The sequence below is a fragment of the Balearica regulorum genome, chromosome 18 (genome assembly GCF_011004875.1).
Source record: "Balearica regulorum gibbericeps isolate bBalReg1 chromosome 18, bBalReg1.pri, whole genome shotgun sequence".
NCBI lineage: Eukaryota > Metazoa > Chordata > Aves > Gruiformes > Gruidae > Balearica > Balearica regulorum.
The window spans coordinates 7717772-7745763 of record NC_046201.1 but is presented as its reverse complement, the minus strand read 5'-3'; the positions used below and the strand labels follow the sequence as shown (position 1 = coordinate 7745763).

The window sequence follows — 27992 nt, the reverse complement described above, 5'->3', positions numbered from 1 at the left end:
TTTGCTCTGTGGCTAGCCCTTACTAATGACTGCTCATGGAGGCCAGTGCTGCTTCCAGAAATCCTAAATCTCACCCTATCACTTCAAGACCATCCAAACTAAGCGAAAATGGAGAAGCTGCTGTTTTCTAAAACCCTGTTCGTCTAAAAGGTGGCTTTAATTTCAGTCCCAGGTGTTAGAGGCAAAGCAACTGAAAAAGCCAAGGTAACACTGCCCTTGGTAACGAGGTGTTACTTTACCAGGGGAGGGTTGCCAGACCAAGCTGGAACAAGCAACCTTAACATTTTGCTGCAGCTCCTTCTTAGAAGTTACATTTATGTTTTTTAAAAGTTATGTTTACGGAAGACAAGGACAACTCACCAAGCAATATGCAAAACAAGACATTTATTCTTAGAAAAGCAGTCAGGTTTATGTACAGTGAGCCACAGAGGACAAGTAAAATCACGTATTGCTGCCTTCAGGATCCTTCCAACGTGCCTTCTTTGACGATGACTCGTGCAAGATTTCGTGCAAGAGCAAGTCTCAGCATTTCCACCTTCATAGTCTCAACGTCATCATCCTAAAAGCGAGCAGAGCTTGGGTTAGATTGCTGCACGCAGTAACGAGCTGGTGGCAGGTTCGCTTTCAGGGCTTTAGAAAGTAAGAATGCAGGTCAGTCATTAAGAAGGAGAGTACGTGTGTATTTACCTGTCATAAGGACCTCCTGAGAAGAGCAAAAACTACATTTCCGACTTTTTAGATCAACACAAGACAGCACTGCCAAGCCTGTTCTTTCTCTGGCAGCTGCACAGATTTGCATGTGTAGCAAACGGCTCCCTGTTCTGCGCCTGGAGCCTTTCATAGCCCGAGCCGTTAGATGGCAGTGGCTCAGCTTTTCATTGCCCATGTAATTTGTAATTATTTATCCTGGAAAAGCATCACAGTCCGATCCAAATCAGCAGAACAAGTACTCCTGTGCTGGTTTTGTGTATACTTAAATATCTCCCGATGATGCCTCATTTGGCTGGCCTTTAAAAATAACACCACGATGCAGCCTCAGTACCTCAGGCTCTCCCTCTTTTCTGCCCCCACGCAGGAATATAAATGCAGAGCCTGCTTTCCCTGACCCTCCCCGCAGCCCCACTGATCCATTGTCCAGTTGTCCTCAAAGCAGGAGCTACCTGGAGTTTCTGCTTATCTGACTTCGCCGCTGTCAGGTCTTCCAGGCACCGCATCAACTCGTAAGTCTGTTCTGCTGAAAATACGACCTGTGGAAATGAAAGTATTCACTGAAAAGGATCGATCAAGTTTAAGGACATCACACGCTCTGATAACTCAGTTGAAAGGAAGAGGATGCTTTCACACTCCTGCAGAGCCGTTCTGACCCTTTAAATCACAGGATCAGAGGATAATTCAGGCTGGAAGCGACTTCAGGAGGTCTCTGGTGCCACCTCCTGCACAAAACAGGGTCAGCTGTGAGGTCAGAGAGGGTGCTGCTCTGGGCTTTATCCAGTCATGGCATACTAAACTGCCATTTTCTTGGTGGATCTTAAAGCAAGAATTGGGCTTAGAAGGAAGCACACTAGAAAAATCTTTAAGCCAAGTACCAGAAGGAACTGGATGCGGTGTGTATGTAACTTAGCACGTACGTATTCCACTGTTTTCTAAAAGCAAGTTAAGAGTTGATTATCCTCTGCTGGGCCCTGTGTGCTCCCACTGGCAGGACATTTGGATAGCTCTGTGATTCCGGAACTGCCACAAACAGTTCTGCACCGGAAGCGCAATGCCTCGCCTGGGGGCAGAACGGGGCTCACCAGTTTGAGATAACCTCCTCAGGAAGAGAAGCAATGGTGCGGGGGGCTTTGTCCAGCCTGCTCACCTCCTTCTGCTCCAGCAGGGGAAGGGCGTCTGTCAGCAGGGTCATCCAGAAGGAGCAGGGAGCAATGTGAGCCGTCATCAACAGCAACAGCAACTTGGCAGCTTCAGAGAACCGCTTCTCGCCATACAGCCGGTGGAATTCTCGGTACTTCCCTACATATGGGTGTTGGTGAAGGGTAAAAGGCGTCAGTATCTGTGCTCAGGCCTGGGTGACTGGATGGTAGGCTGTCAGGTGGCTCCCATGGAGCCTGTGATGGAACTATCCCTGACTGAAACGAGTCTCCAAAGCAGCTGAGTTTGGGGAATGGGAATCTTGGACATGAAGAAAGATTAAAATAGAGGCTGGCTGAAAAAGCAGCCAAAAACCTGTTCCTGCTAAGGTTTCCTGTTTGAACCAGCCTGTTGGCTAACTGATACTGTCTGGTGCTGAGTGTGTGCGGGGTGAGCAACAGCACGAGTGGCTCAGAGAGCCCAGTGGTGTCTGCAAAAAACCAGGAATGGGAAGGGGGAGGCAGGGGGGGTGACTTTGGTATCACAGAGTATCAGGAGGTCTGAAAGGCTTTGTTGTCTTCCTGATTGTTTAAGTGGAAGCCGAGATCTTGGTTAATGTGGAAAGTTCTGCTTTTGTTAAGAATTACTTAGATCAATATCCAGCACATGAGAACGGGCTGAGGATGAAAGTTTTTGACTTTTATTCTGTGGATTTGTTTGTATCTGCTAAACTGTCAAAACACTGGAAGTAACGATTCCCCTTCAGATTCACCTTTGACTAATGCTTGACCTCAAGATAGAGACAGGTAAAAGGCGTCCAGCAAAAGTACACCTGATGTTTTTAAAGTCTCAAAACAAGCATAAATATTTTCAGGCCTTTCAGGCTTTTTTTTATAAAAAACAGAAAGGGAGGGCATTTCTCTATAAACACAGTTACACAACTGAACTACCAATCTTTGGGGCTGATGCAAGGGTCACTGGGTGACACTGGGCATACAGAGAGATGAGGGATTACCAGTTTGTTAAGTCGCAGTTAACTTCTAGGCTTAATTTAGGTTTAAATGAAGGAAATACAGTTCCAGTTTTGCAAGGTTGGACCAAACAGTAACAGATGAAATTCAGGGTCACCCTTATTGTAATGCTGGTGTCAGCCAGGAGGGAGTCAGTCCAACAGCTATTCCAAATTCCCATTAGTTTTTGGCCCCAGTAATGGGCTTGCTAGAACTGCCCCAGCTCCAGAGAAAGGTGCGGTTTAGCTCAGTTTCCTGTCTCGGTCCATTCATCAAAGGCCACAGAGCAGCTGCAGCCAGACGGGCAGGTAACCACAGCCCGCGCTTGGGCCAGCCAGGAGAAGGAAGCTGTGTGTGCAGAGGAAACTAGCTGGAGGCCCCCTGCTCTTAACTGGCACAATTGCTAAAGCGAAAGGGTAGAGAGGTCTTGTGTTTGAGTGAGCTTGAAATTGGCATGCCAAACCACCAAAAGATGTTGAGATTTTGCAGAACTTTGTGAAATTAGTAAAATTATCACATTGTCAAAATCACTTAAACCAGTGCTTTACTCTTCCAGATTGTGTGTGTTAGTATTTCAAAGTCTCTCTAGGTAGTGATACAGTCTGGAAAAACACTAGGAAAGGGGAAGTCTACAAATGTCAGAATTCAAGACTATCCTGTGAGTGCAATTGGAAATACAGTCATCTGGTAGCAAGCAGGCTGCATCCCAAATCACCTTCGGTCATTTGCTTTCCCCTCATCGCTAAAACAGGATGTAGCCAGATGGAGGAAAAGAAAAACCCAAATAATTCCAAGGAGTTAACCATGTTCTAAATAACAGACCAGAATGAAAACTGTAGATGCTTCTTACCCAGAAATGTTAGCCGGTCACTAAGGAGCATGGACGGTCCCAAATTATCAATGAGGTCCAAGTCAGAGAAGCACCCCCTTTCACAATAGTCCTTAAGGAATCTAGGGAGAAAGTAAAACACAACAAAAGCTTAGAGGGGAGAACACTGTCCACATCCGTTTTGTATCTCCTAATCCCTTCCCAGAAAAACTTTACTACACAAGTGAGGTCCATCTCAATCAACCTCCCATGAGGGTTTCAGAAGACACCAAAATGTTTCCTGGTAGTGGCCAGTGAACTGGTGTAACGTGTGTTTAACAGATGCTATTTCTTCTTCTAGATTTTGTGGCAGTTGAGATCTATTCTTTAAAAGGCGTAAGTGAAGGAAGGAGCACAGGAAGCTAAGGCTGGTAAATGCATAAATAACACTCCCAGATCATAACAAAAGCTCTATTTTTCTGCTGTGTAAAACAGTTGATAAGCAGCAGGAACAAAAACATTTCTAAAAGCTTTTCATCTGTTTTGTCACAGCCTTCATTATGCTGCTGTTTTCAGAGCTGCTTCCTGTGATGGTTTTCTTTCACCTTCTGTTGAAAGAAACATAATGATTCCCACTCCTTCAAAGAAAAAATGAAAAAACACAGCAATCTCTTACTACTACCTTTTTTCTCTGCTGAAGATCAAGTATTGCCTGGCTGTCTATCCAGAGCATAATTTCAAAACTATACTCTAACTATGCAAAGAGATTGGTACCTGCCTATTTCCAATTAGCAAAAAAATACATGACACGGATTGCTAAAGATGGAAAAGCATAAAGAGAGTTGCCATATCTTTTGTCTAGGCCTAAGCTAAGTGTTAGCATCCTCTTCAATTTTATAATAACTTCCCACCCCTGTGAGGTCAGACATCGTGACAAGCTTATGCAAAATCAGGGACACAATAAAACTTTACTGTTTGTTACATATGTTGTAATTGTGGCTTGAGATTTTTTGCAGAAATGGCAGCTCCAGTGGCTCCCACGGACTTGTTTGGAGACTGTGTGGTGAACTAGACTGGTTAGAAATAGTGTGCTGAATAAAGCACAGAAGGGGCTTATCCTCCACCCAGCTCAGTTCCCTGGTTCATTGTACAGTCCACCAAACAGCTGTATCAGAGTAAGTGGAAGAGCAGTGCACAAGATAGAGATATTGCCAAAAGAAATGTTTATCGAAGCAAGGTCTAAGAGGATCAGACTGTTAGCTAAGGCCAATGTGTGTCATCACTAGATTTCATGAAGTAAAACAGTGTAGAAAAGAAACAGCTAGGCTGTTGCAGGTGGGAGTACCCAAGGATGTAGTTTTCTAGTCCAGAAGCTGGTACTTGGTCTGAGGGAAAGACAACCCCACCTGCCTGCAGCAGGAGCTTTTCTGGTCGTCACAGAGCGGCTGCCTTCTCCCACCCCTCCCACCCCACTACAGCAGCGGTCATCTCAGAGCTGCCGACGCAGACTCACCGATCGGATATGAGCGTAGCAAAAGCCGCATCCTTAGCTCTGATGCTCCAGGACAGGGCAGAGCCCAAGCGATTATTCCGTAGGGCTTTCATGGCCATGATTTTACAGATGCTACGAACTTAGGAGAAAACATAGGAGATGGGGGAAAGAATTAGTTTCAGTAGTTTCACTTGTACTACTACAAACCAATGAGATTTAAAAAAAAATCAATCACCTTGTTCATGCATCTGTCTCTGCTCACAGATCCTCAGCACTTTAAGGGCCTTCTGTTCTGTGTTAAGGGGTATCCGCTCAATATGAAGCTCCAAATACACCCTGCCATATTCTGGACAGTGGTCAAAGTAATCTACCCCCAGCTGCCACAGGCTGAGGGAGGAGAAAAGATCATCAATCATTCCAATCATATAAATCTTAAATAAGTACAACAGTAAAGCCACAAGGAGAATCTGAGTCTGTGTTAATAACAGCTCTGATGAACTTAGTACTCATACCTAAAATGGCTTTTACTTTCTACCAAACACCAGCTGCCTGTTACACAACTTTGGAGTGCCTCATCTCACAAGTGCTTTGGTGCAAGTTGCTCTGTACCAAAAAAAGCCACAGTGGCAGGAGCAATTCTGTCCTGGTCAGTATGCTTGATGGGTGCTACTAGATAGCTTTTGTCTTTAATTCAGGAAAGGAAACGTGCTAGTGTTGTACAATCCTTAGGGATACCTCTGCTGAAATCCTAATGGCGGCTTTTGTAAGCTTTGCCTTTTTACTTCATTAGCATATAGTTATTTGCTTTGGCTGCTTTGATGTTAGTCTATTCTCTGGGGGGGGGGGGGGGGGGGGGGGGGGGCGGAAGTTGCTACCTGTGATGGGAGAAGAGTCCTGAAGCATACTCCAGCAGAAGGAATTCCCGCATATTTGAACCAAAACTGGGGGGAAAGAAACGAGACAGGCGTTATTTCCACCTCATTGGAAAAAACTGTTGATGTAATTTCACAAGTAGTTTTAAGTTATGCGGCATGTTTTCTCATGGGCTATCTTAATAAGCTTTGTATCTCAGGCCTAAGCATGCAGGTCAGCTTTCTCCTTGGGGAGATCTACCAGATATTTACAGCACTTAGTGAATATAACCGAAAGTACTTTAAGAAACTGAAACTTCCAGGGAATTCAGATAGCAAAATTCAATTGCTCAAACTTAAATTTATTCAAAGCATAAGTATGGAAACTCTTTTAAGATTAGTTCCTCACTATTGCCTATAATAAGAAACATTTGGGCCCTTGGTTATATTTTAAGAAAGTCCTAACACTACTGAGGCACTGATGAATAGCATGCCAAATTCATCAGGGCAGCAACTGCTTCTCAGAGCATCTGGGCTGCCTGTAACTTCAGAGGCACGTGCAGCTCCTTTGTTCTCCACTTTCTGTAAATGCCCAGGATGCTCCTTTTTCAACCAAAATCCACATGCTGCTTCAGTCATCCTTGCTTCTGGGTGTCTAAATAATCAATACAAATAAATACTTACTAGAGATTGTGAGACTGCAGGAGTTTACAGTGATCCAGTAGGTCAGTCAGATGAGCCACAAACCACCAGTTGCTCAGGGCGATGCTGTATTTGAAGCAAGCAAAAGAAAGAAAAAACCCTAAGCTCAGCACTGCCAAGGAACGTGTCAGGTTTTCCACAGGCATTTCTTGCTGCTCTAGAAGCTATATTACATACAATGTCTGGTTGCAATGTCCCAGACCTAACGGAATACTTTTTATTGCTGCCTGCTTCACATATTCTTGCTAAATTCTTTGAAAGGATGATCAGGTGGGCTGTACCCATATCCTCTACCCCAAATACTATTGGAGGGAATGCACACATAAGTAAAAACCTTAAAACTCAACCTGCATTCCTTGATCACTTGATGCATCTCAAATTCAAAGGCTGCCATTAAAATCGTGTCCAGAGGCTCAGGGCCGCTTTCTCCACCCAGGAACAGGTCCATACTAGACTGGAATGAGATTACAAAACACGATAAATGCAGAAGTTGTGAGACAGTAAGACGTTTGTTTGGATGTAGCAGTCTCATTTAGGTTGTTTTATGGGAAAGAATATGTCACAGAGACTGACCACATTAACAAAAAAATTTTTTTCCTTATTTTAGCATAAGGAAACTGGGAAAACAATTTGCAGGAACAAGGCTGGTAACATTAGACACTGAAGAGACTGGGTCTTCAACAATTATTCGTCCACTGTATCAGTTTCCCAGTCCAGTTACAAATTCTAGGTATTGCCTTACAGGGATGTAGTTGCTGTAAGATGTCAACCATCCCAAAGTTTTTCTTTAAGTACAGTAACCCTTGTGTGCATGAAATGGTGGAGAATATAAAAATTATTCTATTTCATGCCTGTGCATAAAACCGCAGTTCCATTGGCTTCACAGTTGGATTGGAATACAGGAGTCGGGTAACCAGAAAGTGGTACCAAGTAGTCATGAGTTCCTTTTTCTCCAGTATGGCATCCTCATCGCCCAGCAGGATCTAACGGGAGAAAAACAGGAGTAATTCTGCAAATTTGGCAATGCACGCAACTGCATCGTAACTCTTCAGAGGCATTACTCCATTTTGCAAAGTTGAGGATTTAATCAAAATTAATTAACAAAGGACACAGATCCTTCTCAGAATTTCCTAATCAGCCTTATGGCCTTGGACAAGAAGACAAAACGATCTGCCCAGGCTTGCAAAGACTGTTGCAAAACAAAGAACACAGTACAGAAGACTGGCCTAAAATCTCCTGATTTAATGAAGAGATCATCCAGTGTATTAAAGTTACTTGTGGCTACACAGGGGTCCTGAAATACTACAAGGATGGATCCAATACTTGTCCACAGTTTCCTTCCTTCCTTCAAAAACACACCTTGCAGATGGATTCCATGTGGGAATTGGAAGCAAAAGTTCCATCCTGTAGATACCGCTGACATTCTTCATGCCAGTGCTGCCATTTCAGCTCCATCTCGGTCAGCGTCTGGGTGTTGCCAAGCTGAACAGAGGATAAGATACGTAAAATAAAGGAAACACCAAGTCAAATCACAACAGGTGCTTGGGCTGAACTCACAGTTGCTCATGATAAAAAGCTAAACACAGGGCTGCCATCACATTTTCCCTTGTCCTACAGTTGCATTTGAAGTGTCTTATTTAACCCATCTGAATCAGGCAAAGGAGAGCCTGTGAGAGATTACCATGATGCAGCTGCAATTTTTCCTCCACAAGGAAATCACTGCAACAGAGGGAAACTCTGCTGGTAAAGTCTTCAGAGAATATTCTGTACAAGAAAATAGTTCTCAACAAAAACTGTTTCAGACAACTGGATAATGTATCCTGCTGCAAAAATGATCTTTCTAACTATGTTGTCAGTCACCTAACAGACTTTTACCTGAATGGTTGATTCTTTGGGGCAATTCAAGAACACAAATATTACTACTGTAAAGGATTAAGACTGAGATGTTTTAATGGTGAACAAATTGTGATATTTCAGGAGCCATATCAGAGGTGGCTCTCTTCCCAACAGAACTGCATGGAAAAAAAAATCCACCTTGTACATACACTGGGCACAGGCATCTTTTTCATCAAGTCATCCAAGATTTTGTACATGTTCACTGACGTTGGATTGGCACTGGCTTCCTTGGAGAGCAAGTGGCGTGCTTCATCCATTCGGCCTTGCAGCACAAAGATATCCACCTGCAAAAACCACCTGTCTGTGAGCAGCGTGCTGTGCAACACTACAAAAATACCCAAGAAAAGTGTCAGAGGGAATTGTAACTTGTGATTCAGGCAACTTAAGTGGAGTTAAAATGCTCAAAGTGTAGGCCCTGCTAATTCAAATACACAGTGTAAGTCTTGACCTCTAAGAATCATGAAAGTGAAAGGATCAGGATGGGAATGAGGGGCAGGATGATCATCAGAATGACTTCATCTTAAAACCTGTACAGGCGGAGAGCAGCAGTGCCCTAGGTATCAGTTTCTGAGATGTAGTCTAGTGTCGAGTAGAGAAGAGGAAGGCAAAACACATAAGTGTGAATTCTCTTTGTTTAAGAATCTTGCAGGTGACTACACTCACCACGTTCCAGAAGAGCTCATGTTTTGATGGATTTTCACTGCTCAGAACTTCACGGACCATGTTGTCCACATCACAGACATGAAGTCGAACCCAGTCAAGGAGGCGAAGCAGAAGGGGGCCAGCTTTATGCAGAGAATATTTTGTTCTGTTAGCTCCCAAGTGTTTGTTCCCAAACTGCTATTTTACATGCTTCTAGCCTTAACAGTTTGACAATCATTAGATGAGGTTTACTAATTGGATTTCTATCTGCCACTAATTACAAAGGAACAGAGTTCTTTAAGTAGCCGAGCTGTGGGAGCACCAGGCTGCTGACAGATTCTGTGTGGTAAATTTTACACAGAACAGCAATGCAGTCCAGTGGAAAACCCTAACCAGTTGCTTGAAGAAATAAAAGGTGAGTGATTCAGATCATAAATCTCGCAATGCCAAAAGACACATAGAATGTTTCTGTTTAATTTAGCATCGTGTCATTAACTGAATATGAGGAAGAAATCTGGCACTGGGTGATTAACTTTTCAGATTAAGTAATCTACAATTTGTGAATCTCTGTTCTGAATTCTGGGACTGTGCAAGTAGCGTCTTTGCATAATCCAATTCCCTTAAATTATTTACTACCTTAAAATGCTGGTGTAAACAGACTGACTTAAAAAATGGCATCCTAAAGTTAAAAGAGCTGCATCAGAAAATGCATAAATGTTAGTTGGCACCAACATATTTGATGCTTAAAGATGTGTTTATGCTTAGAAGTCAAATAAATTGGCAACAACTTTTGATATCCCTCTTCTTCACTACCTTTCTGTCAAAAAGACAATTTAAATTGTAGTGTACTGAACATGAGAGGGAAGTAGAAGGCAAATCTAATAGCTTGACATAATTCAATATGAAGACGGGCATTTACTGAGGCAGAAGAGGTATTAAAAGTCTTATTGACACTTGTCATATCTCTAAAACATATATAGCATCCATTGTGTCATATTTTAATAAATTTTAAATAAATATGCAAACAAAAAGCCCTTCAGTCTTAACATGAGGATAGTTCACTGCTCACCTGCAGCTGCTTCAACAAACAAAATCTCGCACAGGTTCCAGATCAGCTCCATTGCGGAGAGAATAGAAACCTGAAAAAAAGCAGGGCCATGTTTCAGAGTTAGTAATTATTCCAGTTGTTGGGGTTTTTAACCACACAAAGGTATCTGCTGTCCTTAGCAATCAGTTAAGCTCAGCTCTCACAGACAAATGTCATATTGACATTTCAGAGATACAAATTAAAAGACAGAAACAGGCCGCGACTTCTCTACACACATTCAGCTTAGAAAATATTGACACTGTTTGTGTATTGAAATGCAGTGATAATCTGTCATCAGTGGGCAATACTAAATAGTACAGAAAGCGTGCTTTTCAGCTTTTTTGCACTCCTAAGATTTAACAACGCAAACAGCAAAGGAAGAAAGACCAACGAAGCAACACCACTGCAGCTAATGGGACAAAACTACCGTGAGAACTCTGCTCTTCCCATAACACTCCTCTAGTGTCTGACGGTTCAAGGAGAACACTCAGAGCTTGCTACAAGGCTCAGATGCAGTTGACTGGAACTCGAGTGTTTGAGGGGTGAAGTTTCAGACAGGCGAGTACTGGCCCACAGCTGACTTTAAGATGACAAGAAAACATCACACCTATAACGCTGAATATATGTTTAAGAAATGGCAGTGAATTGAGATGTTGGGCATCTTTTTATTGTTTTAGAAATACAGGAGATAACTGTTTATTCCCATTTATTCTTGGTCACAAACTGCATCCAGTATACTAAGCCAGAGTTAAATCTACACTGCCCTACTGCCACAGTGTTGGCCTTGATGAATTTAGGAGCCAGTGATTCATGTTGAGTTGTGACTACATGACACGACTGCAGATTACCTGAGTACTATACTGGCTGTGCAGGGCAGGGTCCCGGGTTGAAACTGAGGGAAGAGTAAAGAAAGTCAAAGAGCAACATGTTTACCTTTCAAGCCCTTTCTGGGCTCATAAATAAAGACAACAATACCCGATCAATCATTGAGCACAGATCTAAATGAGTACACACATGGCAAAGCTAACTTTTATATAAAACTTTAGAAGTTATTTTTTTAATAAATCCTGTGCAAATCTGGGAATGGCCACAGGACAAGGATGGATGGGAAGAGTAAAATATCTCGCTTTTTGCGGGGAGCAAGCTGTTAATTGGGACTCAGTTTCTCATAAAACTGCAACCCGAGATATGAAAAGACCACAAGTCCCCAGAAAATCAGTTAAAACCTGGTGGGGAAAAAAAAAATCACTGGCCAGACTTACAAACCAACTTGGAAATCTCCCAGATGGAAATGGAGTCTTGATAATTACTGAAATCTGTGCATGCTATTTTACAGTAGTCGCAATAACTCACAATTGAAATGCTACTTTTATAGTCACAAATAGCATTTCCTTTTATAGCAGTAAGAGAACAAACTTACTAGCTGCCTGGTGCATGTCCTCCATACAGGCTCTTATCACTGATCGGTAGTTTTTACTCACTTGAACCAATCTGCCAAACATAAGAAGGCCTCGGTTAGAGAGAGCTGTTTGAGTGTCAGTCTCATGCCTGTTGTCCACTAAAGTCTTGCAAGTTTCTCTGCAGTAGTAGACGCTCCCAATACTTGGGTGACTCTAGTGGGGATCAGTGAGGCTGTACGTACACTGGCTATATGCTGGCAAAGGTGCTGATCAGCAAGGTTATCGGAAGGATCAGGGCACTGTTTTGTAAAATTACCCTCAAAGTGTCATTTTTTTTTCTGCACTGCTGCTCTAAGCAGTGTGGATTTATACAGTCAATGGTATTTGCCTGGCTGGAGAAGGAGCAGTGACCGCGGGCGCTTGAGACCCTCCCGCGCCCCATTCACTCACTGTGCTTTCCTCGACTTCCCCGCCAGCTCCTCCTCGCTCCGCTGGAGGCCGATGAAGATCCCGTGCGACTCGTTGAAGAGTTTCCGCAAGGTCTGGATGTAAATGTCCTGATCCCTGCGGACCACGAAGAGGCGGGAGGAGCTCGGCCCTCCCTCCCCGGTGCCTGCAACACATCCCGTCAGCGCTCCGGGCAGCAGCCGCCAGCCCGACCCGCTCTCGCCCCTGGACGGGAACCCACCTCTGCGGCCGAAGAGCGTCTCGCACACCAGCACCTCCGCGGGGCCCCAGGCGAAGCACAGCTGCCTGGCGGACGGGTCCGCGCCCGGCACCACCTGTGAGGGGACGGTGGCCCGTCAGAGGTACCCGCGGCCGCCGCACCGCCCCGCACCCTCCGGCCCGGCCCGATTCGGCCCCACCCCGCCCCTGCTCCTGTCCCGCACCGTCAGCGGTGGCTCTGCGTCCAGCTCCTCCATAGCTGCGGCCGCGCTCCCCTCCCGCCTCCCGCCTCCCGGCGCGCTGGGAGGCCCCGTCGCGGCTGCCCGCGCCGCTGCCTGCGCTGCCCGCGCCGCTGCCTGCGCTGCCCGCGTCCCCCGCGGAGCCCCGCTGCGCTCCGGCGTTTCCCCGCCGCGCTGCCGGCCCGAGCTGAGACACCGGCCTGGGGCCGAGGGAAGGGGCCCGGCGTTTCTCCGCCGGTTTGGGGCAGGCGCCGGCCGCTCGCCCCGGAAGCGCCGCCGGCTCCGAAGGCCCCGCCGGGGCGGGAGCGGGGCGGATTGGGTCCCGCTCCCCTCTCGCCAGTTGCTGCCTCGGGCGCTGCTCTGAGACCGACGGAGACCGCGTCTCCGGAGCCCTGTCAGGCGGTGGCTGCCCCGGGAGGGCTGGTGCTGCCCGAGGATTTCCCAGCGCTGGCTGTTGGGCAGGGCCCTGCGCCGCGGCAGAGAGAGGCAGCAGGTGCCTCGGGGAGAGCTGCCCGAGGCCTCTGCCTCCGGGGCTGGTGTGTGCTGCCCCTCTGAACCCCGCACCCGGCTCGCAGGGCCGGGGGTGGGGAGGAGGGGAAGGAAGGAGGTCGCCCCATGTCGACCTACTTCATTTTCTTGTCTCGACACTTTAAGTGCTGTGTGGATGCCGTGCTGGCTCCGGGTGTGCGGTGATCTAGTTGGTCAGTCAACGTTGTCTTTGTGTTCACTTCATTGACTTGATTGCCTTGTAACAACCAGTTTCTCTTATTTCTTTCTGCACTTCAAACGCTTGCAGATAGATGAGCCTCCAGGTTGTTGAAGGTGACATTCTCTGGAACAGAGTTGCTGGAGCTCTCAGGCGAGCTCATTGATAAAGCTGACTAATCAAATTACCTGCTTTATGACCAGTGCGTTGCCTGCAGGTTGGAGAAGGACGCATAATGAAGCATTAGATCGATCACGGCAGGTCGGGGAGACGTGCTGGCAGGTGTTGGGATGAACTCTGCTGTGCCTTGCTTACTCAGGGTCAGGAGATATTTTTTCCCTTCTCTGCCTGGCAGGGGTCAGGGTTGAGGGAGTTGAGACCCCCCCAGAGACTCAGAGTTTGCCTGCTGAGGCTGCCTAATCAACTTTCTGCTACGTGGGAGCTCACATACTGATGGAATTGCACTTGAGTATCTGTTAATAACTTGGTGTGATCAAACACCACACACTGCTCCTTTCCTTCCAATCTGCTCTTCTTCCTGTCTCTGCATACTCATTTTTGCCTGTTCCTCTCACTAGCAAACTTGTTCAGTGATACACTTTTTAAGAAAAATATTAGCATTGCTGTCTTGCTGAACTCACAGCTAGAAGAAGCCAGTGCTTCTCAGACTGGTGCTTTCCAGAGAAGCTCACTAAGAATCAATTGTTCAACATGGTCTAAATCATTTGCTGTCCTCATAGGACAAATGCTGCAACATTCCACTGCTAAATTGCCTTTTTTTTTTTTTTTTTTTAACTTTATTGGCTACTCCATCCATCATTTCCAATTAAAATAAAGCTAGCAGTTATCTTTGGTAGGAGCATGGTGTCACATGAATCATGCTGAGTAAAGGAAATGGTGTCTGTTCAGGTCAGTCAGGAGGAATGGCTTGTTGCAGGGTAGAACTTCAATCTTCAGAGACTTGTTTGAGAAACTAAGACTCATCAGTTTTAGGAAAACTCATCCTTTATTGTGGGTAAGAGTCCTGTATTTTGGGGGAATTTGGGGATGTGCACATATTCAAATCTCTGTTGTATAAAGTCAAATTCATCTGCCTTACAAAATGGTCCTGCTCTATGCTGTAGACTTCTGAGGATGTGAACTCCTTTGAGTATCTACCGTGATAGCAGAACTTGCCACCTGAGGCTTTTCCAGGGACACCCGAGTGCCTGGAGCATCACCATGTTCTTTCACTGTGCCATGAGCATTCCTCTTGCTTTTCTTTTGTCCTTTTCCAAACATAACGCTTGTCTCTGTGGACCATTCTGTCGGGAACCGCAGCCCTACCTGCCGGGAGGGGCAGCCAGAAGGCAGGCATCAGCCTTCACTAACAGTCCTGCAGGGCCTGGCAGCCCTGGAGAGCACCCATTGATCTCACCGGTCATGTTTTTCCCTTCATCAGCATGGAGAGAGAAGTGTTGATGACTGACGTGGTGGATCTAGTGTCCTCTTCTGCTCCAGGATCCATCCTGTGTAAAGAAACACTAAAAGCTGGTTTAGCAACTATAGCTCTTTGATCCTCTCCTGCCGTCTCTTGGCACATACAGTCTGCTCTGGTCACTTGCTAAAAGTGTAAGTGGCTTTACCTATCTGCAGCGTCTGATGCTCTTGAATTGATAAGGAGGGTGGCTGGTTCCTGAGGAACTCATCTTGGGAAAGATGAATTTGAGTATGAAAACCTGACATTTCGTAGTTCTCCTCTGAACATTGGCTGGAGGTCTGCACATATCTAGAAGGGAGACCTTCCTGCACACCTTTCTCCAGTCCATGTAATTAAGCAGACTTGGGAACCACGGTGTCGGCATGGAACTTCATATTGCTCAAAAAGGTTTTGGAGTACAGGCTCTGGGTCCAGCGAGGCTGGCAAAGGTGAAGAGAAACTCACTTTTTTCCAGTCAGGAAGAAAAAAAGAAAGAAACACATAAAAAAACCCCCAACCAACAAAAGAGCAAAAAAATCAAGGCTTGATGAGGAGGGGAATTACTAAGTTGCAAAATAGGAGGTTTGGAAGCTACTTCATGACTTGGGGAACAGAGGTATAGATAGGCATCATGAACGGGGAAGGCAAAGAACAGGCAGTGCCCCAGGCAAAAGGTATTTTCCATTCCTGGTGCTAAACTAGTATTAATAAAGAGCAAAGCCTGAACAAGCCACTCAGACCTTCAGAGTCCAGGCTGAGAAGGCAGCTTCAGCCCTACTCACTTGCTTACACCTTCAAACAACTGCTTTCTATTCTTGCATTGAACTAATTGCAAAGTAACACTCAGTTTTAGGGGGCTGGAGTTGCTTTTGTAGGCTTATGCTTGCTAATGTGCAGTAGCACACACTTGTGGTACTCTGCTTGTAGCTGTCTTAATGTCCTAAAAATCCTAATGTCTTAAAACCTCAGTGTGAAAGGGAATGTATGTTGAACGCACATATTCCTTGTCCTCTTCAGAAGAGGGTGGAGAATTAAGCCCAAGAGCTCTGTGAGATCTAGGTATGTCATATTTCTTCCCTATAAAACCACTGTACAAGAATAAAACAAGGCATGAAAATATTTTAGGAAACAACACGTGGAACTTTTTTTTCCCAGAGACGGAATTTCTCTGGAATTTTCATTGTGACGCTTCTCCATTCACTTCCCTTCAACTCCATGCATCGAAGAGGAGGAGCTGAGAGAGACAAAAAGCTTTGCCTTCGCCCCTCTCTGCTGCAGCCTGGACCCTGCAGGACTGGGTCCTTTGTAGTTCCCAGTGTGGCTTCTCCCCTGCTGCTCACTCCGAGTGCTGCCGTCTAGCCAGTTACCTTGGTGGGTTTTAGCACTTTGCTTATTAGCTCCACTGGATCTCCTGCATGGCGTGAGTTTCCTCTCTTACTGTATAAGAAGAAAAGCTACATAAATATGAGATTTGTAGAAACCTGCTCTGTGATTGGGAATCTGTGTAATCAGTGGTGAGACTAGCGGTGGTACAGCTGAAACAGTTTTCAGATTTTTTGAGCACATAAAACTTCTGCAGTGGTAACAAAATCACATACATTCTCATAAAATCTAGCATATTTTCATGGCTCCTTTTAAGCACATTTGTTCTATTTGTATGTCTCAACGCTGTTCCTGCATTCAGTTCTTCCGTGCCACTCTCAGGGCCTTGACCTCCCAAACAAATCCTCCTCCTGGACCTGCAGCACAGAGATCTTCAAAAAGGGAGGGGTAAGAAATGGCGAGAGCAAAATAAAACAGGACCATCGATCAACATCAGTCTTGTGACGTCGTTACTCATAGCTGTCAGCTTCTCTGTGATGCTGCATCATTTCTAAAAATAGAACTTAAGGTCCTTGGGGAAATGGCACTTGTCTTTTGTTCTGTGAAGTGCCGTGTGTGTTTTGAGTCTCGCTTAAAAAAGCCCTGTACACGGTAGAAGAATACAGTGGGGTTTAAGATGCTTTATTTCCTTCTTCTCAGGTATAGTCCTGCTTCTTAGTGGTGATAATGAACTTCACAAGGTCCAAATGATGTTGCCCGTTGCTCTTCACAGCTAAAATAAAAGGTATAGGGAGATTGTAGGAGACTGATAAACACCACCAGACTACGCAAGGGGGGGTTGTACAGAAGCATGCTGTTTTCTCTAGCCACAGGTGCTTCTTGCCTCCCAGTAGCTTAAAGAAATAGAAAAATAATAACATGAGTAATTAAATGTAGGGAAAACAGGCAGGATAGACTAATTGGAACAGTCTTTTGATGATAAATCAAGGAAAATTACATGGGTAGGAGTGGAAACTACAGCTCAAAGGAGTATCAGTTTGAGTCTCAGAGACAATTTAAAACGGCATCTCAGTTGCCTTCCTGGGTCAGACTGAGCTCTTCCAGTGCCTCTGATTTCAATAGAACGGACTCATAAAGACTCTTGAGAAGGAGTAAAATACTAAAACCAAAAGGTTCTATGAAATTTGAGATGAGATTTAATCTTTCAGAGCACAGAAGCAGAGGGAAAATTTTACAATATACGGGAGCCTAGTCTACAAGGAGTTGTTAAAGACTTCACCACCTGTGCTTTGTGGAGAAGCTCGGGGCCTGTGCGGACCGTCCACTGCCTCAGGTAGGGTTGCAGCTCTGTTATTTGTTTAGCTGTGGACTTGGGTAAAGGTTCAGCTTCCTGTCATCGTCTTCAATTTCCAGATAATTGCAATAAACCAAAAACACTGCCCATGAGTCCGCGCTTGGAAGGGAGGTACTGGGATGTGATGTGACAAAAGGCAGAGGAGGGGGATCAGAATCCACAGTGAGAAGCAGTCTGTATTTGCTTGTAAGTTAAGTTTCTCTTCAGCTGATATTTCACTACTTGAGTGGTTTATTCTGGACAAATTCTGTCTTGTAACTTCTCCGAAATGGTGCAGGAGATACGTTATACACAGGCCTAGATTTTGTCATGCCAAGAGCAGAGGGTGCGTGCGACCATATGGCCGCTTCTGCGTCGTGATCCAGAGCATATTCACCACACGGAGCGGCCCGCTGTGGATTAATGCCCACCTGGAAAATCCATCCCTGGAGTACTGCCAAGGGTCAGTTTTGTGGTGGTTTTTTTTCCACCTATGCGCTGTAGAGAAATGGTTGACAAATGATGGCAGTGGGTGCAATGCTGATGGAAAAAAGGCTCAGAAACTTCTGTGACAACCTGTTTGGTGAAATCCCTGGAGTTACTGAGAATTTCCTCCTCCCCTCCATTGCAATGAACTTGAAGGAATCGCATCAGTAGTAGTATATCCTCTTAATTTTTGAGGTGCTGCATCATGCCCTTAGCTTGTTGAAGAACGTAAGTACATCTTGCCTGCAACTGCAATATTCAAGATGCATTTTTCAGATGCATCAGAAGGGGCACAGCGGGTCTTGGTTCCCTCTGCAAAAACTACACGTTTCAGGGCAAACTCACGCCTCACCTTCCTCAGGGGGAAGGCCAGGGATTCTGGAGGCACAGCAGATGGCCGTCACACCTCACAGCCTGCATCAGTGTCATCCGTTACACAGCGAGGGCCACGAGTAGGGGTGAAAAACGTGTCAGGTTTGAGGAGGCCCAAGAGGAGGCTGAGGCAGAGGGCTCACCCGCGGGGGAGCGTCAGGGAAAGGTGCCGACAGGCCCGGGAAGGAGGCAGGGCCCCTGGGTGAGGGGGCGCTGAGGAGACCGGGCCGGGGCAGGCGGCGGAGGACCCTTCCCGGGCGGTGGGGAGTGGCGCGAGGCGCCGCGGCCCGGCGGCCATTTTGAGGAGGACAATACCCGCCGCACGGCAGAGGCCCGCTGCGCCCGGCGGGCGGGGCGGGGCGCGCGCACGCAGCGCGGGCAGCAGCCGGGGCGCGCGCACGCTCCGCCTCCCGCCACCGCGTTATGTAACGGCCGGGGCGCGCGCGCTCCTTCCTCCCCCCCCGTCTCCCCCCGCCCTGTCCCCGCCCCCCCCCGTCCGCCGGGGTCCAATGGGCGGCGGGGCCGCGCCGGAGGGGGGGCGGGGGAGAGCCCGGCGGATGGGGCGGGCGCGCGCACGCACGGGGGCAAGGCGCGGCCCCGCGGCAGTGCGTGCGCGCTCCCTTCCCCCCCCCGCCTTCCCCTCTCTCTCTCTCCTCTCTTCTCCGCCGCGCTCGGTCGTTTCTTCCCCCCCTTTGTGAGGCGCTCGGAGTGGCCCGGACATCGCTGACTCGCCATGGCCGACGAGAAGCCCAAGGTGAGGCAGGCGCCCTCCCGCCCCCTCCGCCTCCCTCCCTCGCCCCCGCCGCCTCACTTCGTCCCTCAGGCGGCAGCGGCGGCGAGAGGCCAGGCCCCGGCCGCGAGCCCCGGCCCCGGTCCGGCCAGCCAACGGCTTCGGCTCCGCCGCGCCGGCTTTGCGCGCCATTTTCCTGCGCACCCAGGCCGCGGCCGCCTTCCCGCCCCGCCGGGGGAGGGGGGCCGGGGCCGCAGCCTCCCGGGGCGGGCGGAGGATCCCCGGGGAGGGCGGCGGGGAAAGGGGGGGGGGCCGAGGGGGGCGAATCCGGGCTCCCTTCCCGCCCTCCTCAGGGAGAGAGGCAGGTCCGGAGGCGGTTGCTGCCGTTTGCCTTCCTCCTCATCGCGGGGCCGGATCCGGCCTCCCCTGCGCGGCTGGTAGTGGCTCGGGCGCAGCATCCCCGCTCGTAACCAGCCTTTCGCTGGGGCACTTGCCAGCCCCTTCCCATACGGTGCTGGCAGGAGCGCGCCGGGGCCTTTCCGCTGCGGGAGGGGCGGGTGGACATCGCTCCCTGCCCCTTTTGTGCTGCCTCTCGCCCCGGCTCCCCCGGCCGCGGGAGGGGCCGCCCGGGGGGGGGTTCCTGCGGCCCGGGGGGCAGCCGCGTGGAGCTTCGCTTTTCAACGGCAGGAGTTAAAAAAACAACCACCGCGAAAACCCACAGCCAGCGAACGCCGCGCTGCCGCGGTTCTGGTTTTTTTTTTTTCTTCTTGATTTTTTTCCCCCTCCCCCCCCCCCATTTTTAAACTGAGTTCCAAGGCGCCAGAAATTAATAAACGCCGCCAGGCCGGTGCGTCGGGGCCGTGGCCTGGGAGGGCGGCGTGCGGGGATCTGTCACATGGCGGGGACCCGCACCCCGGCCGGGGCCATCCGACACCCTCCACGCTTCCCCTGAAGAAAACAAAGATGAAAACGCTGCTGGGCACCTCGGGAGCGGGCGCTGCCTCGGAACTGGGTAGCAAGGGATCTTCCCATTGCCTCTCCCATGATACTCTGGGTCAGACACACGAGCAACAGAGTTGAAAGTTGGTTCTCTGCAATTCCTGCGTGTGGCTTCTAAGGGAAGCAAGATGCTCGGACTGCTTATTTAGGAGGGTTTTTTCTTAAACGTTTTCTGAAGGAGAAAGCTTGGTGGTTCTCAGATTTTGTCACCTTTTCAAACACAGTCCTTTAAAGTATCTTGAAGTTTTCTTCAGAAGTACCTCAACTGATCTGAAAAAGTTTGATATGTAGTAAGAAAGAGACTTGCTAGTGGTTGAGATCATAGTTATAAATAACTTTATTCCTTTGATTGGAAGCTGTAGTGTTGTGTATTATTGTGCCCTTGATAGAAATAACTTCTTTTTTAAAAAAAATTTGTTGTAAAACAAGTGGCCTAGTAAGTGTACACTACTACTTTGCATGTTAACCAGTCTCAAGAATTACAATTAATATTAGTAGAGTTTGGCAGGTTTTTTGTATGTGGCTTTTTTATTTTCAAATAAAAAGTACTGACTTCTGTTTTCTAATTCAAAGTTTCAGGTTGGTAAACAGCTATAATATATTTATTTCCTTCTTTTTAACAACCTGTTGCATTTTGGTAAAATGTTAACTTCTTGTTTCATACCTTTTAAAAAAGTGTTGAGGTGTTGTTTTTTTCTTTTATTTCCTCAACAGGAAGGAGTGAAGACTGAAAACAATGACCACATTAATCTGAAGGTGGCAGGGCAAGATGGGTCTGTGGTGCAGTTTAAGATTAAGAGGCATACACCACTTAGTAAACTAATGAAAGCCTATTGTGAACGACAGGTATGGTTCTTGTATGATCAACTGGAGAACTGGTGTCTGGGGGAGAGGTGATCTCCATAGAGATAGATGAAGACGGTAGTCTTAACACTATGTAAATATGCAAAATGATAAAGACTTAACAGAAACTAATTGTGTTGAGGAAAGCATATTGTTCTTAGGATCTGTTATAGATTGGACTGACAGGGTTGTGACAGGAAACGGGTAAAATAAAGATTGGTTGTTATCTTTGTGAAATCTGCATTATAGGTGTAGGCTGTTGGGAGGCAACTGTTATTCTACTCAAAAATATCAGTATGGAAAGGGTGGGTTAGGAACCTGCAGTATGAATTTAGGATAAAGAGTTGAGTGATAATCAGCGGTATTTTTATAACTCTGAGTAACTTCTTGGTCTGGTCATAGACTTCTGATTTATTAGCTTAGTATTATTGCATCGAGATGAGAGAATATCAATGAGTATTTCAGGGTTTAAAGGTGTCTAATGTCTAGCTTAAGAAGGAGCTTGTACATTTAATGATGAGGGGTTTTTTCTCTTGTGGTGTAGTTGTCAAATTAATCCTGAGGGACAAAAAAACCCCATTTTGCTAGTGTAGCAGCAAGTGCAGCCACCCTACTAGGTTGCAGGCAGCTATTGCAAGTTTTAAAAACATCTGTGCTGAGTAGTACTGTGTAACACTTGTGAAGCTTTTGATTAGGAAAACTTTGTCTCTGTGGTCCATGACTTTTTAATGACTGTCTGCCTTTAAAAAGTTCCATCTCTACAAAAGGGTTTGAAATTGGGGAAGGTTCTTTTTTTTAGACACAAATAGTCAATGATACCATCAAATACAATAAAAGCAGCATGAAATATTGAAGTAACTCTTTCACCGCCAAGAAAAACAAACTAATTCATAGAGTGGTATAACCTCTTTGGTTTACGCATTGCCACAATAGGTTGGTGATACAAATAAAAGCAGGGAAAATCAGTTCGTACTGAACACATGAATATGTTCTTGTATGGGTGTTCTGGGGATAAATTAGTGAATGTTTGAAGCTGTGAGCTCATTTTTACTACCTTTGTCATACAAACTCATATTATGCAAATCACTGTATTGCTTTTTCCAAACATAAAGTGCAGTGTTACCTGCCTTTTTGGGAGTTTGAGGATTGGTTAGTTGTCTGTAAAGTCATGGGAAAGATGATTTCAGAAGTATCATTCATATTTCAGTTACTTAGAAACAAACAAAGATTCTAAAGCTTTTCACCTAAATTTCTACTCTGCTTTAACAAAACCAGCAAAAAAAACACCAACCAACCACCCACCCAGGTGTAATTGGAGGGGAAGAAAAAAAATCTTTAGAAGGGGAGACATTTTTTCTGATTTCGGCTTTAAGCTAGTAGGTATCCAAAGGATATTTCTGTGGAGATGGACTTGTCTTTAAATTTTATTTCTTAGGTGCTTACTTCTCAAACTTTGTTTCAAAGCATTTGTTTTGTGTGTCTCTAAAAGTTAGGTTTTGTTTGTGTTCCTAACTAGGCACACCCAATCTTAAAATCCTTAAGCTGTGGACTTTGGATTTAGTTTTGGAGAGATGGAAGCTGTGTATAGTAGAGAATTTAGCAGCTTTAAAGAATGAAAATCATGTATTGCATGCAGTAGACCTAAAATGGAAGTAACTAGACCTTGAATGATTAGAAGATCAAGACTATTTGCGATTATTGTAGGTGGGGAAAAAATCATCTATGGAACATACTTAATTTTTTGTGGATGCTAATCTTGCCAAGGTACAGTTTTTTCAGTATTTTTTCAGCTAGCATTTATTCAGCTCATAAAGTTGTCTGGAACCTGCAAAAAACCAACACTTTTGGAGTAGGAAATATATATTTTAAGAAACACAACATTGCAGAAAACAGCTCAAACCAAATGTTGCTGTACAAAAATGTGTTGCTGCCATGACACTTAGCCACATGGTTTTCTTAAACAAGGTGATGTTCTGAGTGAACAGAATCTTAGTCAGGCTAGAGGAGGCATTTTGGTGTGAACTATAAAGTCTTACCAAAAAGTTTTTCATATTCTTCATGAAAATATTTTTTCTGACAAATCAACTTCTCAGAAATAAGTACTATGTTGTTTTCTTTTATATGTTATGTTGGCTCTTGCATGGCTGAATGAAGGCTTCTTTTTCTAATTCAGAGATGCCAGAGCAGCACCATGCAATATGTTGGATTTACATCAAAACCAACTAGACTTACTGTATTTTTAGAAACTAGAGAGGGAGTAGATAGAACTGGGAAAGAAGTAGACACCAAGGTTCTTGGCGCTGGTTGTATCCTCAAACTTCATTCATCTTCCTTTGCAGAATGCAGTGTGCTGTAGAGTACCTTCGAAAACTAAACTTGTGAATTTGAAGTTTATGCTATTAGCAGAAGGGAGTGTTGCTCTTTAGTTATCTTTTTGAATCTGTCGGCTCAAGCGAGAATGAGAAGTAGTCTTCTGGGGATGGAAGAGGTCAGCAAAATTACCATTGTGTGGTAGAAATGCTAGTTCGAAATAATATTGCATAGTTTCTGGAAGCAGAAGATTCCTTTAGTTTTTTTGAAAGATCCAGCTGTGCATGGAAAACTTTGTTCCATTGATTTCTTGTTAATAGAAACTCAAGGTCAAAAAGTTACCTTTGGCTACTCTTTGCTGCTGCAGACTAATAGATGGTGGTTGCATTTCTGGAAAAATCTTTTAGAGTACCTTTGCTTTTGGGGAAGATCAAAAAGGAATATTGAATGTTACTGTTTAACATTTGTTATCTGAAGTGTTGCATCTAATTTTTAAGTGAATTATTAAAAAGCACTATAAAAATCTTGGCCTTTGGGGTGAGACTTGTGTACTAGAAATTGCTTTAGTTTAAGTTACAGTCAGTGGGGGCACTGTTGCTTCTCGTAGTTATTGGACACAATGCAATTTTTAATACAAAACAGATTGCAGGGATTTGTAGTGAAATGCCTTAAAGTCAGTGCACGAGGGGAGTACGAAAACTATGTCATGCATTATGAATGGTGGCTTTTAGTGATCGTGCTGCAATTTCAGTGACAAGTTCAAGGGAAAGCTAATGAATGCCTTTACACCAGACTTAATTTCCGTTGTGTTACTTTTCTTTGTCCAGGGGTTGTCAATGAGGCAAATCAGATTCCGGTTCGATGGGCAGCCAATTAATGAAACAGACACACCTGCACAGGTAAACAACAGGAGCAAGACTAAAGAACTGTATTTGAAATTTGCTGCAGGAGTTGATGCTCTGTTTCATATAAAATACTTACGTAATTGTATATATTAGTGATAGAACTTGATCTTTTTTTTTAACCATTATTTTGATATAAACAAGTTTAGAATTATTGGAAATGGAATCTAAGACTTATTTAGTGTTTCGAATACTAAATCTGTATCACTGTAAGTAATCAAGTAAGAAAATGAAGTACAGTGTACAGATGGTGAATCTTGTAAAACTGTCACTTTATTGAGTCATGGCTCGGAGATGAGAATTGGTAAGTTGAGTTCAGGTTTTCCTGAAGCAATGGCTTTATTTATTTTATTTTTTAATAAAAGCTTGCCAGGGTGTTTGCAAACTTGCATTTCTAATACGAAAGTAATTTTCTGTTATTTGTAACTTGAAGCTCTGTTTCAGCAGCATAAATTTAATGAATACTGTGAAGTTTGAGTTGTCTGTTTGTAATTGGTTAAAACGAAGGTCATTCCAAGAACAGAACGGTTCACTGTGACTCTTGAGTATTTTTCTGTACTGCTCCACGTAGCTGTGTTTAATCAGCCTTTTCAAGTGATACAGTTTGATAATGCTTTTTGGAACTACTCATTACAAAATAAGGGACTCTTGTTTTTTAGAAGGTTTATAGTAGATCTGTATTTTCTAAGCAGTTGCTCCAAAGAATGTGCCTCTTATGGCCACAATCTATGCAACTTTTTAACTTGGAATACTGATAATTGAGGCAACAGGGTGCTTTTCTCTCCATCCATGTTATGCTGAAGCTAAGGATCAGTCTTTTTATAGCTGTGGTAAATGGCATAGACCAGTTTGATTTCCTGCAGCAGAAATTGAGACTGTTTAGAAATCTAACTTACATTAGTTAGAGCAACTCCTTCAGTCTTGGTACGGATTTTGTCAGTAGGTAATATTAACATCCCAGGAATATCAACTGTAAAACTTACGGTGAAAAAAGAGAATTATATTAATACAGGATTGCTGTTCCTCACTAGCAGTTTGTTACATCCTTGACAATATAAAGTGGTTTTAATTTTTACGTGCTTGCTGATGATCTGTTTTACTGCCTGGTTGGGCTAGGGGCCTTAATTACAGTCTGCTTTCTTTAGTGCTGTAGCTGAAGCCACTTGCACATTTGAACAGCAGCAGCAGCAAAGTGGAATTGTGGCAATATTCTAAGGTAAACTGAGGAAGTAAATAGGAGAAAAGATGCAATGCAAAGTAGGCAACAGAATTAAAATACTATGAATGCTGGTCTTTTTCATAGGAGTCATACAGTGCACCCTGAAGTTGCATACTAGAATTCATTCCAGGACAATAGTTACCAACTGGCTTTTTTTTTTCATGCAATTTCTTTGCTTTTGAGTTACAGTGAAGTAGGTTAAATGTGCAACATGATGATGATGGAGGGGAGCGGGGCTGGTCTGGTTAACTAATCATGAAGATAGGAAATGTAAGAATAACCCAGCCTATAGTAGATACCCGGGAAGAGTTGAAAGCCTTTTTTCTCTTTTCTGCTCTAGTTGGAAATGGAGGATGAAGATACAATTGATGTGTTCCAGCAGCAAACAGGAGGAGTTTACTAAAAAAAAGACAAACACACAAAAAAAGAACCTGCTACTTTCCTCTTCAGAACTGTGCTCCCACAGGCGACACATTCACAATTAGAAAAATGAGACTTGGTTCAGCCACATCCTGACTACTGCAGTATAGTTTTCTCTCTTCTCTCTCTGATTTTTTTTCCTTCTATTGTACATAAAGTAACTGGTGTATGTGCACAGACATAATGCATATTTTTTTTAACTAAATGGCCAATAGTATGGTTTGATCAACATTTAATGGAGATGGGGTGGGAAAACAAACTGGTTCTGTGAAAATGCCCCTTTCTCCGTTAGTGGCATGCTCCTTCTACTTTTATCTTTATATTCCAGTAAGTTATTTTGCTCTCACTGTTTAAAAACAAAAACCTTGCATACCTTGTTTGATTGGATAACTTCAATGTTTTTCTTTTATCATTGTAAAACCAAGGACAATTTTATAACTTTTTTGTACGTAGCTGTTACATGTAGAGCAATCTCTGTCTAAGTAGGGGTAAATTACTCTTTAAAAAAAAAAAATCCTAGATAGTTTTCCCTTCAAGTAAAGCGTCTTGTTGTTTAAATAAACTTCTTGTTTAAAATAACCAGTTTTCTTTATTTTTCTGTGGAGTAATAGTACTCAGCACTTGTATTTCTTTCTCCGCAGCACTTTATGCTTCTCAGTTCTCAGCTTTCTATGCGGTAAGTAAGCATAATCCCCCTTTTACAGTCAGGAGACTGTTGGAAAATGAAAGGCTTCCTTGAGACCTCTCAGTAATTGAACTGGAAATAGAAGTCAGTTCTGTCTTATTTTGATTTTTTTGGGGTGTGTGTGTATGTTCTGCTAAGCCAAAAATGTTTGATTAGGCAGACTGCAAAATACTGGACTACTTATGCCTTTGGGTTGAGCTCTTTTTGTTAGTCTTTAATAGAAGCATCAATATTGTTGTTAAAGTAGCTTATTTAAAACTCTGTATTTGAATGCTTTTTGATGTAAACATTAAGTTAAAACGAGTGAATAATTTCATTAACCTCATAATTTCATTCAGTTTACCATGGTATCAAATGGGAGATGCTTGGAAATGTAAAGCAAAAATAAAAAATTGAGTTCTGTTTTTGGGTGTATTTAGCTATGGTGGTGTAGATTCCAGGCTCTGCTTTACTGCTGTGGTGTTCCTGCTTAAAAGGGGAAGAGGCTTGAAGGGAGCCAGCGACAATGATGTTTTTCATGGGTTTTTTCCACCAGGCTGTTGTTCTGAGTTTTCTCATTGGGAAATTTAGAGGTTGTGGTGAAATCCATGGATGTTCATGAAAGATAATACCTGTCTACTCAGCAGCCCCAAACCATTCTCTGATGTCCTAGGAATGTTCTAATACTTTGTAATGTTTGCAGTAAGTTAATGCTCTTTTAGGTATTAACTTGTTAGCAGAATTCACTTTGGAGTGGTAATTTTTGTAATAGTTAATTCAAGAAGTGATTATTATGTGCTAGGCCTGTGCCTGCTGGATCTGGAAATTCTTGAACTTTGTGGCAAAATGATGAGTCTATGCATTTAGCTGATGGATAATGATCTATTTGACTTCTCTCATGACTTTAACATATTTGGTACTACATTAATTGCACCTAATGGAGATAAAAGAATAACAGCATCTGTTTTTGCAGTTGCTTTTGACTATGTAGCTGAAGAATGTAGCTGTGTGCCATTGTTTTAATTCTAGGAAATTCTACTGTTAAGCAGATTATTTCATATTCTGGTATGTATCTTGGAGACTTCTATGGTATATTGTAAGGTTGGAATTCCCTCTTACGAACAAATGTTTTCATACCCAAATCCACAAAAGCCTGGAAAAAGCTTCTTTGGGGAAAAAAAGGGAGGGAGGAGGGGGGAGTAGTGGGAATATATTTCAACACTTTTTGTAGGTTAGACATGGAATACATTGCTCTTCTTGGTTTTAGAATCTCTGGCTTTCAACCTGGCTAGACTACTGATAACGGTGTATAAAATTCTTTCAACTTGATGTAATGCCAAGACTTTTCCCAGGAGAAAGCTGTCTTTATCTTATTTGGCCAAAAAAGATGTTTGGACTTGCTTTAGTTTCTGAAGAAAGGGTGAGGTCTCCTTAACTACAGCTTTTTTTCAGCCCAACTTAAGACTTTAAAGCTCAAAACTCCCTGTTGTATCTTGCCTGATGGTTTGTTGTTTTTTTTTTTTTTTCCCTGAGGCAATATAAGTGACAGGTACTGAACAGCATGCTTTCAAAAACAATGCCTTAA

The 27992-nt window shown here is 44.4% G+C and overlaps 2 protein-coding genes across 4 annotated transcripts; one reads left to right on the top strand and one right to left on the bottom strand.

Annotated features, from left to right (window-relative positions):
• Positions 1 to 364: 364 nt before the first annotated feature.
• Positions 365 to 13258, bottom strand: NUP85 (nucleoporin 85). Its single transcript, XM_075770625.1, is given in 20 exon segments — positions 365 to 559; positions 1161 to 1247; positions 1859 to 2010; positions 3709 to 3809; positions 5180 to 5297; positions 5394 to 5545; positions 6034 to 6099; positions 6694 to 6777; positions 7059 to 7165; positions 7563 to 7694; positions 8071 to 8193; positions 8757 to 8891; positions 9271 to 9392; positions 10319 to 10388; positions 11185 to 11228; positions 11757 to 11827; positions 12187 to 12349; positions 12425 to 12518; positions 12627 to 13084; positions 13087 to 13258. Coding segments are annotated over 20 exon segments (2553 nt in total). The 3' UTR covers positions 365 to 457.
• Positions 13259 to 18852: 5594 nt separating this feature from the next.
• SUMO2 (small ubiquitin like modifier 2) lies at positions 18853 to 26322 on the top strand. Of its 3 annotated transcripts, none has more exons than XM_075770631.1 (4): positions 18853 to 19074; positions 20764 to 20895; positions 24030 to 24101; positions 25664 to 26322. In XM_075770631.1, exons 1-4 carry the CDS (start codon positions 19054 to 19056, stop codon positions 25724 to 25726), a joined length of 288 nt encoding a protein of 95 aa, XP_075626746.1. In that variant the 5' UTR covers positions 18853 to 19053; the 3' UTR covers positions 25727 to 26322. The 3 variants fall into 3 exon arrangements, with proteins under 3 accessions (XP_075626746.1, XP_075626748.1, XP_075626747.1); XM_075770633.1 differs by lacking the exon at positions 25664 to 26322 and adding an exon at positions 25250 to 25310 and having other exon boundaries at positions 18902 to 19074; XM_075770632.1 differs by lacking the exon at positions 25664 to 26322 and adding an exon at positions 24259 to 24336 and having other exon boundaries at positions 18902 to 19074.
• Positions 26323 to 27992: the final 1670 nt, after the last annotated feature.

What these genes read in the sequence shown, in the direction of transcription:
- SUMO2 (XM_075770631.1), top strand. Translation starts at nt 19,054, where the DNA reads ATGGCCGACGAGAAGCCCAAG. An exon ending in TGGCCGACGAGAAGCCCAAG is followed by an intron (nt 19,075 to 20,763) that starts GTGAGGCAGGCG and finishes TTTCCTCAACAG; the next exon opens with GAAGGAGTGAAGACTGAAAA. An exon ending in AAGCCTATTGTGAACGACAG is followed by an intron (nt 20,896 to 24,029) that starts GTATGGTTCTTG and finishes TTCTTTGTCCAG; the next exon opens with GGGTTGTCAATGAGGCAAAT.